Below are 20,593 nucleotides of genomic sequence, written 5' to 3'. Positions count from 1 at the left end.
TTAGAAAATCCTGAGTATTTACTACCTTTTGCTGGTAGTTCTGAGGATTTTAACAAACTGCTTTCTACTGGAACATATGAATCATTTGAAAATAGAGTTTTCCTTTGTGGAAGTTGCGCATGTGGAAAGTCAACCCTAGCAAGTGTTCTTATTGGTAGTACAATACCACTTACTTGGAAATCGACAGATGGATTGGTCATACACTTTGGGCGTAACGGTATTAACTTGGAAACTCATGAGATGGTTCCTTTAACAGGAGGTAATGAAGTCTAAAAAATGATAAAGATTAAATCTGTTTTTAAATATGAATAGCATATTCGTATACTTAATGAATGGCTATTATTTATTTTCGAATTTATTTAACCATAAAATTAATTATTGACTCTTTACAATAAATACTCCGCGAAGAATCAAAAACTAATTTTATGGTTCAGTAAATCAAAATAAATTATTGCCGTTCATTATCAATAAATTTCTATCAAAAATAAGGCGCAAAAAACTTTTTATATTATTTATAGTAACAATAGCAACGTACACAAATGTTGGCGTATGAATACACGACGTCAGAGTGAGCGTGTCGCCATAAAAATTGACAACATTGAAAATAAAAGTAATACTTTTAACCAACCAGGAGACAGTAAAAACACCAAATCTATTTATTAGTAATTGTTTAGAAGGAGTTGCATATACATGAACAATCGTATAAACAAACGATATATGGATGAATTCCGGATAGCAACAACAAAAACAACAACAATACTTTATTTTAAGAGGGTTACACAGTTAGCTATATAACTAATCTTCCCTGAGGCCCTCATCATGATGACTCAAACAAAATGCAAACATATACATTGCATACATTAGTATAAAAAGTCAAGTATGATAATTATGTTCAATACAACTTGATAAAATGTGATGAAAAAAATAAACATGATGACATGATCAGTTTTTTTATATTATTGATACAGCTATGTTGATTTCAATAAATGATCTGTTATTTTGTATTTGAAAGAATACAAAATAGAAAACCCCACACCTGGCAATGGCAAAGTCCAAGCGTTAATTAGGGACTTCCGGTTTATAATTGTCCTCGGAAATCAGTATTTTTGTGATATACAATCGCATAGACGAACGGACTTCGTAATAAACATAAAACTGCGCTCTAGATAGCAAAGGCGTATAATATCCATTGATTCAATCTATTTCACAAAATTGGTGAGCATCTGATTCGATCGTCGTGATGGAAAGGTTTCGCCGGTTTTCCGATAAAATTTGAATAAACAAAATTCTTTGTTTAAAAACTGCTGCTTTCTGACTTATGAATGCATCTTTATAATACTCCTTTATAAACGTTTTTTATCATTTATTTTTTTCATCAAGTGAACATTTTTGCAATGGAGGTTATTTTTTGTCAAGCATGTTTAGATTCAATAACTGCAACAAGTGTGTTAATTCATTTTTCCACTCGAGACCGTAAAATTTATAATATTTTAAGCGCGAGGCTTGTCGAGCTTTTTAAAGAAAATTATCAATTTAAATGTGGAGAGTGGAGAAATACAGTAATACACCAGTAATAGTCATGGAATCTGTTTGGTGAATGATTTGTATCCTTCTCTTTGAAATATTTTCAGAAAGTCCTTTATATGAGACGTCATCAGACATGGTCGCTTTTTTTTTATGACGTCACAATAGAAATTCAGAAGAAATCAAGAATACAGTTAAAAATTAGATTAAGAACAATCATTTACTGCGAACAGAGACTTCACTAGTGATGTATATTTTTTTCTCCCACCGCTAAGGAAATGTGAAAACAGCATAAGAATAAGAGAAATTTAAAGTGTTTCGTACTTCAGTGATCAATTATCTATATCCGATCATCGTGTATAAATATTGTTTATCTTTGCTATTTCTACATATTATTTTCACAAATAAATATTCTAAATCTGTATCAACGTTTGTTCATAAAGTTATAAAAAAGGTCTTTGTTGTAGGCGTAAGAGATCAAAATGTGTTGACAAAGGTGGTAATTGGTAAGCCGAATCGTGAGACAGTCATACGTCAAAGTGTTGATATCAACCAGGACAAGCACATTGCGCCATCATCTACTGACTTTCCTAAGTCAAATCAACAGACGATAAAGAAAGACACAGATTGCAGTTTAACAGTTTCTCATTCATCCGATGTTTTTGTCGAAGAATCTAAAGATTTACCAGTTAAAAGTACATTGACGTCCGACGTTGAAAAAGCTACATCAGTTAGTCTGCCTAAGATAAACAAAATTGACGCCTACGCTGTTCGTGATGACATTTTGAAAGAAATTAAGAGTGGTCAATACAAAATCAAGGTTGCCCCTTCAGATTTAGTCGACTTTGGTGGTCAACGATCGTATGATATGACTCATCAGCTATTTGTTCAGCACGGAGGTACATTTATCGTGATGTTTGACGGTAGTAGGGATTTTCATGAACCACTAAGGGAATATCATACGGGAGATATTTCTAATGAAAGTATGTATAACAGTGAAAAATGTATGACTATACAAAATATATTTTTCGTTTCTATCAAAATGTATAATCATTGAAAACAATACATATTTGTATTTTTTTTGGGCCTTTATAGCTGACAATGCGGTTTGGGCTTTGCTCATTGTTGAATATGTCAGTTGACCTATAGTCGTTTCTTTCTGTGTCATTTGGTCTCTTGTGGATAGTTGTCTCATTGGCAATGATATCACATCTTCTTTTATATCTAAATGGCATTTTAAAAACATATATAAAAAAAAACTTTGCTTGGCATTGATTTCAATGCACAATTCAAATGCCTATAAACTTTTTTGATGCCAATTACTTCTATGTTTTATTGTAGGTCCGAGTTTGTGTATAAAATATACAGCTTTAAAAATTAACATCATATTGATGATGCTTTAAACTAAAACATCTTAGAAAATAAAAAAATAAAAAATGTCACATAGAAAAAAACAATTCATGTTCATATTATGTATTTTCTAATGCGAAATTGTGATTTAATCGAGAAAAAAAGTGACGTCACCCTGAAGTCACAACAATTTTTATCTACTTTCTGTTTGCTGATATTACTAGGCCGCTTCACTTCCAGTAAGCATGATATCTTTCCACTTTCTTGGATTGATATCCCCAAAAAACATGCAAGATTTTTTTTTAAATCTATATTAGTAGGGTGCCCAGTATCGAAAAAGACGTCTAGTTAACGAGTTTAAGTTAACGGATAACATACGGCTATATTTATATGCAAACGATTGGAAAATCATTATATTTTTTAATCATGAATGTCGTCGTATGCTGCCGTGGTCACGTTTTTCAAAATTTTCTGGTTTCTTAGGGTACCCACAGATACCTCATCATACAGACCATCTTCAACACGAAAAATAAAATTATTGCTTTCTGTGTTATTTGTTCAAATGATACTTATCTTTTAGCTTAAAAATTAAATTTATCATATAACGAAAGCTGAAAAGATTTATATTATTTAAGTATTTCATGATTTTTGTAAGGCTATTTTTTTAGCTGAAATTTACCACATTTTGAACAAAAGAAAATTTATTACATGTTACTTTCATGCGATTTTTACTCTGATTACATCAATAACACATGGTTCATATGTGTGCCAAATATCTTCTGTGTAATGTTAATCGGTGAGAAGAAAAAAGCAATTTAAAACACAAATTTAGTGATAATTCTGCCTTGTTTCAAACACGCCTTTTCTCGTGCCGTTAATCGTTTTGTAGCTTACACTACCAGGTCATTAACTAGGACCATTGTCACTAATTTTATTTATATTTCTTGCTTGTTGTATGGTCAAATTGTATATTTGGAATAGTCCAGTTAGTTTGAAGATCGTTGTTTTGTAATTGGAAATATTTTTTGTTGGGATTTATACCTTTAATTTTTTTTTTCATAGATAGTTTTGTTATAATTGTAATATACAAATCAAATCCTTCGATCACGTTTCAGACCCGGAATCTGGCACACATTTACAGTCCTGTTAAACTATGTCCATCAATCCAGACACAAATTAGACATGAAAAACAATGGGATAAGTGTGTTATATGTCAGTGTTTTTCTACTGAATTGCTTATTAATAAGCGAGGAATAAGCACAAACAAAAGCTTTATCGGGGATACGGGAGCACGGAAAGATTTGAGTTTATTGCATGATGCTTCAGACCTAGACCATTTTCGTACTGATGATTACAAAATGTTGTAGCATCATTCTTGCTACAAATCGTACACTAGCAGACACAACAAAGTTTTTTTAAAGCTGAATGAAGTTCTTATTCGTCTGTAATTAGCATCATGATAGATCAACAGTTACTATGATACACGATGGAGTCATATTCTAGTTAGCACTTCCAAGGACCCTAAATCAGCACAGAAAGAGTATTTAGGTTTTAATAATCATTATGTTGTATGCCCGATGTAGTAGATACTCGCATGATTTTACGTAATTATGCATGCTTTTCATGAAGACAAAGAGATAGGTAGGAAAGGAATCAAGGGTAGGATAATAAGAAAGTCACAAGATATAGATGGTATAATCTTATGCGTTCCTTACATCCACTCCATGCAGCATATACAGGAGCTATGGTTTCAAACAGACATTATAACTTGTATATAAGATTTTCGCATCTATATAGATATAGGAAGATGTGGTGTGGGTGTCAATGAGACAACTCTTCATCCAAATAACAATTTAAAAAGTTAACCATTATAGGTCAATGTACGGCCTTCAACACGGAGCCTTGGCTCACACCGAACAACAAGCTATAAAGGGCCCAAAAATTACTAGTATAAAACCATTCAAACGGGAAAAACTACTGTCTAATCGATATAAAAAAAAAAGAGAAACACGTATAAGTTACATAAACAAACGATCACTACTGTATACCTGTCCACAAAATGTGTAATAGTCTCGGGTTTGTCATCTGTAACTTTCTACCACGCTGTTACATGTACATGATGCGATACAACGTATTGGACCCTGTTTAGGATTAGTAAGCGCACTGTTTTTTAGTCTTGAGGGACAGCCCAGATGATTTCACCGATTTGTCAAACCTTTCTTATTGTAACTTCGCTGAACCTATAGATGCAGATCAAAAGCTAAACAGTTTGAGCGTAAAATTGGCTACAATTTAAAATTTCTCCCTTGTCAAACTTGCGAATCTACTTTTAAACAATATGTAATAAGAGTTTCACTCCAGACGTAAATTTGATGTCTTCCCATGTAGCAGAACTATCTTAACATTCTCCTCTTCAGAATGGACAATGAATTGTTCCTTTCTATCTCGAAGGTCATATGTCATCTGAATTGCTGCAAGATTTAGTTTCTACTTGTAAGGGGAATTCTGTGTTTTCAAAGGGTTTCATTTGCTTCGAACAAAATCTATCATGTATAGATGTATGCCCATGTCAGGCAAATGACATATGTCAAAATGTAAATACTTGTGTGGTTGTAGTTAGACACATTGATGACGACGAAGATGACGATGTAAAAGATTTCATTTTTCTGTATGAGTATCTTATGAATCATTGTTAGCTATCGAATGAAATAACGCAGTCCATCATATTTTCTAAATAATAGATAAAACATCGACTCAATTTTGAAATCGTGGGAAATATAATAATAATCTATCTAGTGGGGAAATATATGTATTAAAACAAATAATAATAAAAAAACAAACCTACTATATGTTCTTTGACGTTGGTCAGGGAACTACAGGATACCATAGAATGTAGTGTAGGTAAAACTAGCCATGATCATAATTTTCTGTTTGCATTTCTTTTTCGTGTTTTTGCCATACTAAAGTCTGCTTGTCTTCATTTTATAAGTTTTTAATGTTCCTTTGGTTTCTCACGCCTATTGTGTTTGCAATTGTTTGTAAAATACATCGGTGCTGTATATAACCCTCTCCCTTATTATATTTTTGGAATACTTATAAACATTATAGCCAATTGTTGCTCATTTGGTCATCTGTATAAGTAGGATAGGGTGTTTTACCTGTTTCTAATCACATGTTTTGTTTTCAAAACTTTTACCCCTCCCCCTTTGTCTCTGTTTGAAGTAATTTGTACTTCTTTAAAGCAAAGCTATACATAGAGCTTTATATTCAACCAAATTCGACGTTAATTTCGAAACAAATCATTTATGTATACTCTTTAACACCCAATAACAGAAAGTTGATTTTTTCCTAGAAATTGACGAACACCTTACTATCAAAAGACGTGAAAATCACAATTATTTTTTGGACAAATAATTAAAGTTAAGATCTTAAAAACATCTTTAGATGATACTTGTACCGAATTGAATACAAAAAAATCAAATTTAGAAATGGAAATAGGTCAAGGTCACTGTTATTTAACAGCTTTTTGAAAAGTTCAAATTTGCACCCTATATGAAAAAAAGTCAATCTAAAGTCATTTTTGGCGATAAAAATATAAAACAAGTTCTTAATATAGATACAAAAGATATTTTTCTATAAATTGTTTGTTTTTATTTTGCTCAAAACAAATATGTGTAGGAGAAACAAGCTATCTAAATGTGACTGTGCATTTTTCTTGATTTTTTGCTTTGACCTTTGACCCTGATTAAAAAAAAACTTGACCACGGCAGACAACGACGACAACGCTATTTCGAAGAGGCTTGTTCGCCTCTTTCCAACGATATAAAATATAGCCGTATGTTATTCCGTTAAGGCAAATCGATAAAATTTGTTGATTGGGCACCCTACTATATATATATGTTTCAATTCAGCATAAATAGATATAGGAAGATGTGGTGTGAGTGCCAATGAGACAACTCTCGATCCAAAAAACAATTTAAAAAGTAAACCATTATAGGTTAAAGTACGGCCTTCAATAAACCTATAATCAAACAGAAGAAAATGAGTCCAGAAAAAAAAATCAGAAAAAATGACAAGACTGGTACTTAGAGGTCAAGTTAGAGGCTTGCATTATCAATGAAACCCACCAATATAGTAAGCATCAAGTTTCAGCGACACAAACATTGAATACATTAGTGAAACGCTAGTTTAACTTTTATTTTTGTAAATAGTACACTCTGTTTTTAAAAAGTAAAATCACAAAAATAATGAACTCCGGAGAACATTCCTTGATAAAATGGCTAAATCGAAAATGGAAAAACATCAAACGAATTGACAACATATTCCTCAATTTGGTGTCTCAATAACAAGGATTTATTGATTTATTTAAAGATGATATTTTTTTCTTCAATAGAGAAGGCATATGTAGACAGGATATGACTTGTATACTCTTATTTTTGTTCTAGCTATTGTGAAGCATTGGGTCAATTCTATACTCACTTATTGTGTTGATGATAGTGATGTTGATGATCCTATGCCTATGATCGTGTTCGCTGCCACCCACAGCGACCTTATTTCTGAGGTAAGAATGAATTATTTACATGTAGTACGATCTTGTTGATATCAAAAACACGTTTGTTAGCGCAATAAAACAAGATACAGATAACATACCTTTTGTTTTTTCCCTCTTAAACATCAATCTAACCACAGTGTAGACACATACGTATAATTATTTTCTTTTTGAAAAGTAAACCTAAATTTGTAAATGCTGATAATTCCAGTGTTATTTGGTACATTAAATGTCGTTCCAGTGTTCTAAACAGCATCGAATCCCGTCTACAGTAAGATTGGGATTATTCTGATCCCACCTTGTCAGTATATACGTCCGTCTTATCGTTGAAAACATATTTCTGTAGCACTTTCGGAGGAACTTCTGGACATATGTCCTGTTTGGTAAACAGCTGCAAATCGATTAGTTGTAATGTGTGCATACTTTTCGGTTCCGCTAGACCTACCTTCTTTCTATATATTCAAGATCGTTAATTAGTGGTCGCATTTTTCAATTATTAAGAACTACAACTGAACAGAATGACTTCGACATCAAATGAAGTTTTGCATTGATAAGGAGTCATGTGTGGGTACTTTTCGGATCCAATAATCACCTTATTCTCTAACAATCCTAATCTTTCAACGACTCTCCGTAGACAAAAAGAAGACTACTGGATTAGACAATTGGGAACTGCAACACCGTATGGCTGCAATGACAAAATTGATGGTATAGGTATTCTATCTAGTCCTTCGTGTAACTCGGTGAATGTGATGAATATTTTCAACTCGACTCCTCGACGTAGACGCAGTCATGGTCATCGTCATTATACATCACCCTCTCTGCATGATGTCTCTATTTGACTTCTGCCATTCATACAAAAACCGTTAGGTATTTATCACATTCGCACGAAACTTTATTCATTACCCCTTTCAAAACTTCATTCTCTGTTCAATTTATGTTTGGAATCCACTGTTACAAACCCTCATTCAAACCAATACAAACTTCAAGCTATAAATTCGGATATTGCAAGTCACAAACTTTTCAAGCCAGTTCGCATTGGAAAAGATGAAAAAGAGAAAAGATCTTTTCTAAATCTTTCCTTTGCCAACAAAGGTCTCGATGGCGTCAACCTTGGCAATATCCTTCATCATAAATTAGTTCAATCGAAAATACCTCCTTATTTTAAAGACCAGTCCGTACCAATAATTTCTTATACCTATACCAAACCTATTGCAAATAAAATTTTCAATTACAAACGCGTTTTGCAGGATCTCGATATTGACGACTTCAAGTCTAAACCTCCTGATTGCACTTGTGCTAGTTCCCAATTCACATATAATCCTGCTGGCCACGTTATTACCGGTGACCTTAACATTGTTAATAACACTTCTCTACCAAACGTGTTATCGAAAGGTCCGAAATATCGTGAGCCTAAATCCATCAATTGGAAATACAACTTTAAAATTTTGATGGATTCAGTCGAGGATTATGCCAGGCAATGGGCTAAGCGCGAGAAGGAAGACGTAGACACTCTATCCGAATGGATAAAGGCTGTGAGGTCCTTAATACAAATCAGAATTGAGAAGCTGAATGGGTCCATCAATGCCCATGCTACGTCAATTTTTAAAGACCCAAATGTTGCTAAACACCTATCCGACCTCCATGATAAATATGTTGTTGTCCCCGCAGACAAAGCCCCAAATAACATCGTTTTTGTCTGTAAAAGTCATTACATTAATTGCTTGATAAACGAATTAGGTATAGACAATTCCCTTGGAAACTCAACATATACCCTCACGACACTTACCAAAGAGGAAATCCTGGATAATCATAGGTCTGTTCTTTGTTCCTTTGGTATTTCAACCAAAGATGAAGAACTGGATCTTCCATCACTGTATTGGATACCTAAACTACATAAGTGTCCTTACAAACAGCGGTATATTGCTGGGTCTTCCAAGTGCTCCACAAAACCTCTTTCTAAATTATTAACATCCATTTTATCAGCAATCAAAGACGGGCTTCAAAGTTATTGTGAAACTGCCTATTCTAGAGGTGGCGTGAATCAGATGTGGATACTTAAAAATTCCAAAGATCTTTTAGAGTACATACAATCTAACTCTCTTTCATCTTGTAACAGTATTAAAACATTTGACTTCTCTACTCTTTACACAAGTATTCCACATTCCAAACTTAAAGACAAATTAAAAGAGTTGGTATTAATTTGCTTCATAAAAAAGAATGGCCAACGTAGTTACAAGTATCTTGTCTTAGGGAGGGATAAATCCTACTTTGTAAAGAATCACTCTGATTCAAACAAAAAATTCACTGAAACCGATATTATCAAGATGCTTGATTTCTTGATTGACAACATATTTGTTACGTTCGGAGGACGTGTTTTTCAACAGACTGTCGGCATCCCAATTGGAACAAACTGTGCCCCTCTACTTGCTGACTTGTTTCTTTATTATTATGAGGCTGACTTCATGCAGGAACTTCTTAGGAAGAAAGATAAGAAGTTAGCAATATCCTTTAACTCTACTTTCCGCTATATAGATGACGTTCTTTCACTAAACAATTCAAAATTTAGTGACTATGTGGAACGCATCTATCCCATCGAATTGGAGATAAAGGATACTACAGGTACAATTAATTCAGCCTCATATCTTGACTTACATCTAGAAATTGACAATGAGGGTCGGTTGAAGACAAAACTTTACGACAAAAGAGATGATTTCAGCTTTCCAATTGTGAACTTTCCATTTCTAAGTAGCAACATTCCAGCAGCACCTGCATACGGGGTATATATCTCTCAATTGATACGATATTCCCGTGCTTGCATTTCCTATCATGATTTTCTTGATAGAGGGTTACTGCTCACAAGGAAGCTATTAAATCAAGAGTTCCAAATGGTGAAGTTGAAATCATCCCTTCGTAAATTTTACGGACGCCATCACGAGTTGGTTGACCGTTATGGAATAACCATTTCACAAATGATATCGGATATGTTCCTCACGTCGTAACTACAATCCCCTTCCCTTTCATGAATTTGACCTACCGAATTAGACTATTTACCGGATTTGTAATCACATAAGCAACACGACGTGTGCCGCATGTGGAGCAGGATCTGCTTACCCTTTGGTTTATAACTATTTCGATATGAGCGTCACTGATGAGTCTTATGTAGACGAAACGCGCGTCTGGCGTACTAAATTCTAATCCTGGTACCTTTGATAACTATTTACACCACTGGGCCGATGCCTCTGCTGGTGGACGTTTCGTCCCCGAGGGTATCACCAGCCCAGTAGTCAGCACTTCGGTGTTGACATGAATATCAATTATGTGGTCATTTTTAGAAATTTCCTGTTTACAAAACTTTGAATTTTTCGAAAAACCAAGGATTTCTTATCCCAGGCATAGATTACATTAGCCGTATTTGGCACAACTTTTTGGAATTTTGGATCCTCAATGCTCTTCAACTTTGTATTTGTTTGGTTTATAACTATTTCGATATGAGCGTCACTGATGAGTCTTATGTAGACGAAACGCGCGTCTGGCGTACTAAATTATAATCCTGGTACCTTTGATAACTATTTACACCACTGGGTCGATGCCTCTGCTGGTGGACATTTCGTCCCCGAGGGTATCACCAGCCCAGTAGCCAGCACTTCGGTGTTGACATGAATATCAATTATGTGGTCATTTTTATAAATTTCCTGTTTACAAAACTTTGAATTTTTCGAAAAACTAAGGATTTCTTATCCCAGGCATAGATTACCTTAGCCGTATTTGGCACAACTTTTTGGGATTTTGGATCCTCAATGCTCTTCAACTTTGTATTTGTTTGGTTTATAACTATTTCGATATGAGCGTCACTGATGAGTCTTATGTAGACGAAACGCGCGTCTGGCGTACTAAATTATAATCCTGGTACCTTTGATAACTATTTACACCACTGGGTCGATGCCTCTGCTGGTGGACGTTTCGTCTCCGAGGGTATCACCAGCCCAGTAGTCAGCACTTCGGTGTTGACATGAATATCAATTATGTGGTCATTTTTATAAATTTCCTGTTAACAAAACTTTGAATTTTTCAAAAACTAAGGATTTCTTATCCCAGGCATATATTACCTTAGCCGTATTTGGCACAACTTTTTGGAATTTTGGATCCTCAATGCTCTTCAACTTTGTATTTGTTTGGTTTATAACTATTTCGATATGAGCGTCACTGATGAGTCTTATGTAGACGAAACGCGCGTCTGCCGTACTAAATTATAATCCTGGTACCTTTGATAACTATTTACACCACTGGGCCGATGCCTCTGCTGGTGGACGTTTCGTCCCCGAGGGTATCACCAGCCCAGTAGTCAGCACTTCGGTGTTGACATGAATATCAATTATGTGGTCATTTTTAGAAATTTCCTGTTTACAAAACTTTGAATTTTTCGAAAAACCAAGGATTTCTTATCCCAGGCATAGATTACATTAGCCGTATTTGGCACAACTTTTTGGAATTTTGGATCCTCAATGCTCTTCAACTTTGTATTTGTTTGGTTTATAACTATTTCGATATGAGCGTCACTGATGAGTCTTATGTAGACGAAACGCGCGTCTGGCGTACTAAATTATAATCCTGGTACCTTTGATAACTATTTACACCACTGGGTCGATGCCTCTGCTGGTGGACATTTCGTCCCCGAGGGTATCACCAGCCCAGTAGCCAGCACTTCGGTGTTGACATGAATATCAATTATGTGGTCATTTTTATAAATTTCCTGTTTACAAAACTTTGAATTTTTCGAAAAACTAAGGATTTCTTATCCCAGGCATAGATTACCTTAGCCGTATTTGGCACAACTTTTTGGGATTTTGGATCCTCAATGCTCTTCAACTTTGTATTTGTTTGGTTTATAACTATTTCGATATGAGCGTCACTGATGAGTCTTATGTAGACGAAACGCGCGTCTGGCGTACTAAATTATAATCCTGGTACCTTTGATAACTATTTACACCACTGGGTCGATGCCTCTGCTGGTGGACGTTTCGTCTCCGAGGGTATCACCAGCCCAGTAGTCAGCACTTCGGTGTTGACATGAATATCAATTATGTGGTCATTTTTATAAATTTCCTGTTAACAAAACTTTGAATTTTTCAAAAACTAAGGATTTCTTATCCCAGGCATATATTACCTTAGCCGTATTTGGCACAACTTTTTGGAATTTTGGATCCTCAATGCTCTTCAACTTTGTATTTGTTTGGTTTATAACTATTTCGATATGAGCGTCACTGATGAGTCTTATGTAGACGAAACGCGCGTCTGCCGTACTAAATTATAATCCTGGTACCTTTGATAACTATTTACACCACTGGGTCGATGCCTCTGCTGGTGGACGTTTCGTCCCCGAGGGTATCACCAGCCCAGTAGTCAGCACTTCGGTGTTGACATGAATATCAATTATGTGGTCATTTTTATAAATTTCCTGTTTACAAAACTTTGAATTTTTCGAAAAACTAAGGATTTCTTATCCCAGGCATAGATTACATTAGCCGTATTTGGCACAACTTTTTGGAATTTTGGATCCTCAATGCTCTTCAACTTTGTATTTGTTTGGTTTATAACTATTTCGATATGAGCGTCACTGATGAGTCTTATGTAGACGAAACGCGCGTCTGGCGTACTAAATTATAATCCTGGTACCTTTGATAACTATTTACACCACTGGGTCGATGCCTCTGCTGGTGGACGTTTCGTCCCCGAGGATATCACCAGCCCAGTAGTCAGCACTTCGATGTTGACATGAATATCAATTATGTGGTCATTTTTATAAATTTCCTGTTTACAAAACTTTGAATTTTTCGAAAAACTAAGGATTTCTTATCCCAGGCATATATTACCTTAGCCGTATTTGGCACAACTTTTTGGAATTTTGGATCCTCAATGCTCTTCAACTTTGTATTTGTTTGGTTTATAACTATTTCGATATAAGCGTCACTGATGAGTCATATGTAGACGAAACGCGCGTCTGGCGTACTAAATTATAATCCTGGTACCTTTGATAACTATTTACACCACTGGGTCGATGCCTCTGCTGGTGGACGTTTCGTCCCCGAGGGTATCACCAGCCCAGTAGTCAGCACTTCGGTGTTGACATGAATATCAATTATGTGGTCATTTTTAGAAATTTCCTGTTTACAAAACTTTGAATTTTTCGAAAAACTAAGGATTTCTTATCCCAGGCATAGATTACCTTAGCCGTATTTGGCACAACTTTTTGGAATTTTGGATCCTCAATGCTCTTCAACTTTGTATTTGTTTGGTTTATAACTATTTCGATATGAGCGTCACTGATGAGTCTTATGTAGACGAAACGCGCGTCTGGCGTACTAAATTATAATCCTGGTACCTTTGATAACTAATATCACTATGGGCATGATTTTAAATATAAGATGGGCGAAAACTCTCATTTATTGTTTACGCACCCTTCCAACGAAAATTTATAAGTTACAACATGTCGCAACTCACAATTTAGTAAAGAGAATTTGTCAATATCTTTCACGGTTGTTGAAAAGTAGAGAAAATAAGCCAAAATTAAAATTAAGAATATGACCTTGACCTTTGACCTTGACCTTATTTTCATTTTTTTGGACCAAGGAACTTAATCCAAAGACCCTAGGCCTATATCACTGATGGTTTACCAGTTAGAAACGCATATCACTTATATCAAATGCATAAGGGGAAATAACTCTCATATGGAGTCTCCGGATAGCTTCGGTCCAAATGAATATCCTAATTCTCAAGAAGTAACGAGCAATTTGGTAAAATAAATTTGTGGTAATCTTTTACGGTTGCGAAGGAGTAGTGGCCACAAGAAAAACAGTGTTTTGGGAGATAACTTTTACAACGTAAAGTATTTTGTTACGCAGTTGTAAAATTTTAAAACGTATAAACTATACGACATCATATTCCAAATATCTAAGCGACATCTTCTGAAACATCAATACTTCGCAAGAAAAAAATTTAGGCGGAAGAATAAAAAAAAAAAAAAATAATAATAATCAGAACAAATTCAATAGGTCTTTCCACGGAAAGGTGGAAAGACCTAATAAACAAACAGATATGTTACAAAATAGCACTAAAAGGCATATAGACAAAAGTAAAATCACAAAAATACTGAACTCAGAGGAAAATCAATTTGGAAAGTCCATAATCACATGGCAAAATCAAAAAACAAAACGCATCAAAAACGAATGGACAAGAACTGTCATATTCCTGACTTGGTACAGGCATTTTCAAATGTAGAAAATGGTGGATTAAACCTGGTTCTATAGCGCTAACCCTCTCACTTTAATAACAGTCTCATCAAATTCCGTTACAGTTACATGATGCGTTAAATAAACAGTCACAATCAATAAAATAGTCAAAATATGGGAAAGCACATTAACAAAAATGTAACATTAGCAGTTATGTTTTCAATTTTATATCATTTACCTTCCAGGATATGCAGAAGAAGATGAAAAAAGAATTCGCTAAAAAAGTCACTGAAATGTTTGGTACCCATGTAATGCATAAACACATTGTGTTCGATCCAGTTTACTTCATAAATGGTACAGACAAAGATGATCTTGAAATTCAGAATTTGAAAAACCAACTTGTCAGTTTTGCTGTGAACCAGTCATCCTGGGGACAACGACGGCCAATGATTTGGGTTCCTCTCGAGCTTCTGATTGATAATATGAAAAAAGATAAAATAAATGTTATACTAAAAACACACTTAGCTCAGGCAAACACCATGAATGGAGAACTAGCACTCTCTGACAAACAACTGGACGATTTTCTCTTAACACAACACGCATTGGGTAAACTAATGTATTTTAAGCAACCAGAACTAAACAGTTTCATTATTCTCTATCCTCCTGCATTGGTGAATATCCTGAAGTCATTTGTCACTGATGAAATGTTTTGGCCCGAAGCTGAAACCCTGAAAAATATTCTAAGAAAAATGACGGATACTGGAATTATAAGAAAACGTGATCTCCTGAAACTATGGCAACAAAAACAAGTCGACCAGTACTTATCATGTGATGAGTTCAAAGAGTATGTCATTCAAGTCCTCGTACATCTGGATATTTTGGTACTTCCAAAGCGGTACTTAGGCAAGACAGTCACAGACGATTGTTTCTTGGTTCCGTGCACTGCTAAAAACAAAATGCCGATGTCATTTTTGGATGACAAATCATTTGAAAACAAAACCATTTCTTTGGTCTATCGATTACAGAATAGAACCATACCGTCTTCATTGGCCTTCAAACTTATTGGTGCTGTAAGTAGTATTTGGCCTATTAAAGAGGAGAACAACTGTTCACTTTTATATCACTCCTCAGCCGTGTTATATGTTGACAGTAAAACCGAGTTTAGAATAATTATAGAGGACACGAGAATCATCGTTTACCTTACACACATGCCATCTAAGTTTACCATCTCGCCAGATATTGCAGCCAGCATTCAAGATTGCTTGACATTCACTTTAAACGATGTTTTGAAATTCTATCTAACCAGTATTGGTAAGAGCCATAAAAATAAAGATGTATCAAACCTCTTTCAAATTGAAGTCGGGGAAGTTTGTGACAGATCCCCCTGTGTGTTTTCTGTTTCCGAGGCGAAACGAACATCTAGCTGGAGTTGCAGTAGAAATCAACATTTTACTAAATATCCGTTGCTTTGGATTTTTGACAAGGTATGTAAAATCAACAAAGGATTGTGTTTGATTTTTTTTTTTTTTTTTTTTTAAATATGTATTATCCATGTTAGATTGTTTTTAACATTTTTTCCGATATGACGTTTTTTTCAAAATGTTTAATGACCTGTTTATGTTCATGTTTGTCATGCAAAATATTAATAAAGGTTTTCATGTATATGTTGCATCTTCTGGCTCTATCTATAGATTAATAACACATTCATAAGTATCATAAACAAAAACGGGATAACACAAACAGATCACATAACATTGCTAGTTTCATGGTAAACGCCATTAGCAGTTTATTTTGAAAAGTAATGTATCTTCATTAGCAGAAGTGTAAAATGTAAAAATATATTTACCAGTAGCACCTCTCCTGAATCAGATGTGTATTATATAAATGATGCCCATCAGTCGATTGTAACATATATTGAAATATAAAGATGTGTACTAACGAAAAAAGCCGATAACAGAGATATTCATGCGGTAAATGATTTCACAAATTTTAAGACATCAACCCTGAATGTAACAATATAATTTTTTTCTTACCAGATATGAAGTTTTGATTCATCACTTGTGATACAGATATCAACACAGCGGTAGTAATATTGCATTTTATAAATGTTTACGGATGATTAGAGAACTCTAAAATTGCCAAGAGCAAACACTCTTTGATATTTAATGTTATAGTACTAATTGACAGCGATAATAAATCCACTTGAAAACTGTATTACCTTTAGATCACATACAAAAGCCTACGTCAAATCGTTCCAAAAATGGCATATATTTATTGATATTATAAAATACACTGAGTTTCTCTTTCTTTTATCAGACACAGGAAGAATGTCCACCAGATTGTACAGGTAAATTAAGGTTTGATTGAACATAATTGTGCTTTGTAATTTTTGTTTGATGGTAGTTATTTATGTGCTTCATACTGATCATTTGAATTAAGTCAATTGTAACTACTTGTACAGTTTATTTTTATGTTTTGCTGTAACGACACTGCTCTAGGTTAGCGAATGATTAATCGATCACACATGTTCAACCCACCTACATTTGTAATATGCCGGTCCAAGTCGGGAGCCTGTTACTCAGTTGTTTTTGTTGGTTAATGTCTGTCATATTCAGTGTTTGCTTATTTATTTTATATGAGAACGGACTTTTGTTTTTTCTCATTTTCACATCTTCACATTTTAGCTGATTAAACAGTTTGGAATTTGTTAATTAATGAAGTCATGACGATGACGTAGCAATGCATATATTTACTCATTTGAACCCTGGAGGAAAGCTGAACAAATAGTCATACCAATTTGTTGTGTTTTTGAGATAGTTTTTTTTATGTCTATCAATCAATGTCAATCAATTCAAAAATATGTTTGTAAAGTCATTCAACAAAGGTCGACTAACATATATTTTTTTAACGGAAACTTTTTTCTACAATGTCTTTATGATTATATGACTCTGTGTTTAATCTTTATACGCTTCAGGCCTTCACGTTGATGCCCTGGAAATGTTGCCAAGCGACAAACATCTGGTAAGACTTGCCAACCAGCTTGATATTGATAGTTGTAAAAAATTGGTCCTTCAACTCGGGTTACAAGAAATACATTGGAAAAATGTAAATCACACGTGCGGCTATGATGTTCTAACGCTAAATACCATGGTGTTATATACCTGGATGAATACAAAGATAAAAGGACAATCAACAATTAAATCATTAAATAATTTGCACGCAGGACTGAAAGCAATTGGTGTTGATACGCATGTTCTTTGCAAGGTTTGTACTTTATACAATTTATTTGAATTTTTGAACTTTGTTTTTCACACGGGGATCTCAACATGGATTTTGGGTACAGATGTTCAGCTGGGATTTCAAAAACAAAACCCATTCATACATATTGTAGTATTGTGAAATCCTGCCCAATAAAAATATTTCATAGCGGAATCATAACCCGTTCATATATTCGACAATAGACTCAAGCTCTTTCTTAAATATGGTAGTGACCCAAATGTTAGATCTTTATATTTTAGTACACTTAAGCAATATAGGAAGCTTAGAAAACTAAAGTCTCGCACATACCGCCAAGAGATTATAAATAGACTGGACACTTTTGTACAATACAAATCCAAAAGAATACTGGAAACTGCTTGATCAGCTCAAATCAAAAGATAAATTTAAACTGATGAAGAAAGTAATGTATCTGAAACTGATTGGTATGATTATTTCAGAAAATTGAACAAGGAGACATACTCAAATACAGAAATGGATATTCTTTCAGAAACTTAGAGAAAAACTAAATTTTTAATGAATTAGAATACATCATATCTGAAAATGAAATATATAAAGCTATAAAAGAGTTGAAGAATAATAAAGCAGCAGGCTTCGATGTAATAATAAATGAGATGCTTAAATGTGGCCAGTCAGTTTTGGTGAAACCACTTAATAAACTATTTAATACTATATCCTCATCAGGGGAGTATCCAACTAAATGGAGTCAAGGGTCAAGGGTATATTTATCCTATTCATAAAATTGGAGTTAAAGATGATCCATCTAATTATAGAGGCATTGTTATTAATAGCTGTGTTGGAAAATTATTCACAAAAGTCCTGAATTTACGATTAGATAAATGTCTTTTAAAAAATAATATTATACCCCACGAACAAATAGGATTTACAAAGAAAAAACGTACAGATCCCTTATTGAAAAACATTTAAAAAAAAGGGAGTAAACCTTTGTATGCATGCTTTATTGATTTTAAAAAAGCTTTTGTTTTAGTTTAGCTTCAGGGGCTTTTCTATAAACTTAGATAAATTGGTGTAAATGATAAATTTAATCATATATTGAAAAACACGTATGTCAATACTAAATTATGTGTCAAATCAGGTCATAGTTTGACTGATTTTTTTCAATCTGATGTTGGGATAAGACAGGGACAATTTAAGCCCAAATTTGTTCAAAATCTTGATTAATGAAATAAAGAATGATTTTGATATCTCTAGTGATCCAGCATTCTTGAATAAGAGTCCCTTGAGTTGTTTGTTATATGCTGATGATATGGTATTGCTTTCTTCAAGTGAAAAGGGACTGCAGACTTCTTTTGATAAGCTGTCATCTTATTGCTTGCAGTGGAATCTGAAAATAAACTATGAAAAAACTAAATGTGTGATATTTAACACATCTGGTCGCTTATTAAGTTCCAAATTTACCATCAATAATATCACTTTAGAAAATGTGAAACATTATAGATATTTGGGAGTTGTATTTTCAGCATATGGTGCATTTACAGAGGCAAAGTCTGAACTTTACAAAAAGGGGTTAAAGGCTTTTTTTAAACTAAGAAAATCATTTAGTGACTCACTTCCAAAAATTTCAACATTCATTCATATATTTGACCATACAATTCAGCCAATTTTACTGTATGGATCAGAAATATGGGGTGCTGGCAGTCCCTCGAAACTCAAGGATTCATCTTCTTTTTATAAACTATGTAATGATTTTATACTTGAAAAATTGAATGTAAAAAGTTGTAAATATATACTTGGTGTGAACAGAAAGAGCACAAATAATACTGTTATGGCAGAAGTGGGACATTTACCAATACAATTGTCTATTTTATTAAGCATCCTTAAATATTGGATAACTTTAGAAAACTCTGAAGACATTTTACTTAAAGAAGCTCTGGCACTATCTAAAAGCCTACATGAAAAAGGTCACACTTCATGGTATAGTTATATTTTTAAAGGTTTGGAGCTTCTGGATCTCACTCCAAACAGTTTACTACATAACAGTAAATATTGTATTAAAAAAATAGTCATGGGAAAACTTAAAGGATTATATTTAAAAGAATGGAAAAATAACATTTTTAATGATGTAAGAAGTATTAATAACCAAAAAAATAAACTTCGCACATTTCGTTTATTCAAAACTCATTTTAATTTTGCACCTTATTTAAACCTGCTAAACTCTAAACAAAGGCAGGCTTTAACAAAACTAAGGATTGGGGACTATCAACTTTCAATTGAAACAGGGAGGCACAAAAACATCCCAGCTTATGAGCGTATTTGTAAACTCTGTGAAGAGGAGGTGGAAGATGAGATCCACTTTCTCCTACGATGCAAAAAATTAGAAACATACAGAATGACATTTATTAAGGAACTTTGTTTTTCTTATCCTAATTTAAAGTCATAAGAAACGAGTGACCGGTGAAAAATAATTTTCTTCCAATTCTTGAACCAATGCATACAAACATCATAAACTTAGTCTTCTGTGCACGTAATTTATAATTTTTTCGTGTATATTTCGTATAATCGTCAATTTTTTTTTAATCGGTCAGTGTTGTTGTGAAAATATGGCAGGTAATTAAAGTTCGTGTTTTAAAACCGAGGTTTAACGATGGTCACCTGTTTGTCAACAATCGACAAAAAATAAACAAAAAAGCATGGAAAGAGAGCACGT

General features: G+C 33.9%; 1 protein-coding gene across 1 annotated transcript in view; it reads left to right on the top strand.

The window, feature by feature from the left end:
• LOC139486679 (ankyrin repeat and KH domain-containing protein mask-like) overlaps positions 1-20,593 on the top strand; it is a 33,503-nt gene that overhangs the window by 10,644 nt on the left and 2,266 nt on the right. The window contains exons 2-7 of the mRNA XM_071271600.1: positions 5-259; positions 1,992-2,507; positions 7,320-7,435; positions 14,895-16,133; positions 16,966-16,996; positions 17,624-17,913. Coding sequence (XP_071127701.1) covers positions 5-259; positions 1,992-2,507; positions 7,320-7,435; positions 14,895-16,133; positions 16,966-16,996; positions 17,624-17,913 — 2,447 coding nt within the window. The remainder of the gene's footprint in view (positions 1-4; positions 260-1,991; positions 2,508-7,319; positions 7,436-14,894; positions 16,134-16,965; positions 16,997-17,623; positions 17,914-20,593) is intronic.

This window comes from Mytilus edulis, chromosome 8 (assembly GCF_963676685.1).
Source record: "Mytilus edulis chromosome 8, xbMytEdul2.2, whole genome shotgun sequence".
Taxonomy (NCBI): Eukaryota; Metazoa; Mollusca; class Bivalvia; order Mytilida; family Mytilidae; genus Mytilus; species Mytilus edulis.
Note: the sequence above shows the minus strand (reverse complement) of the source record. Positions and strands in the feature narration are given on the sequence as shown.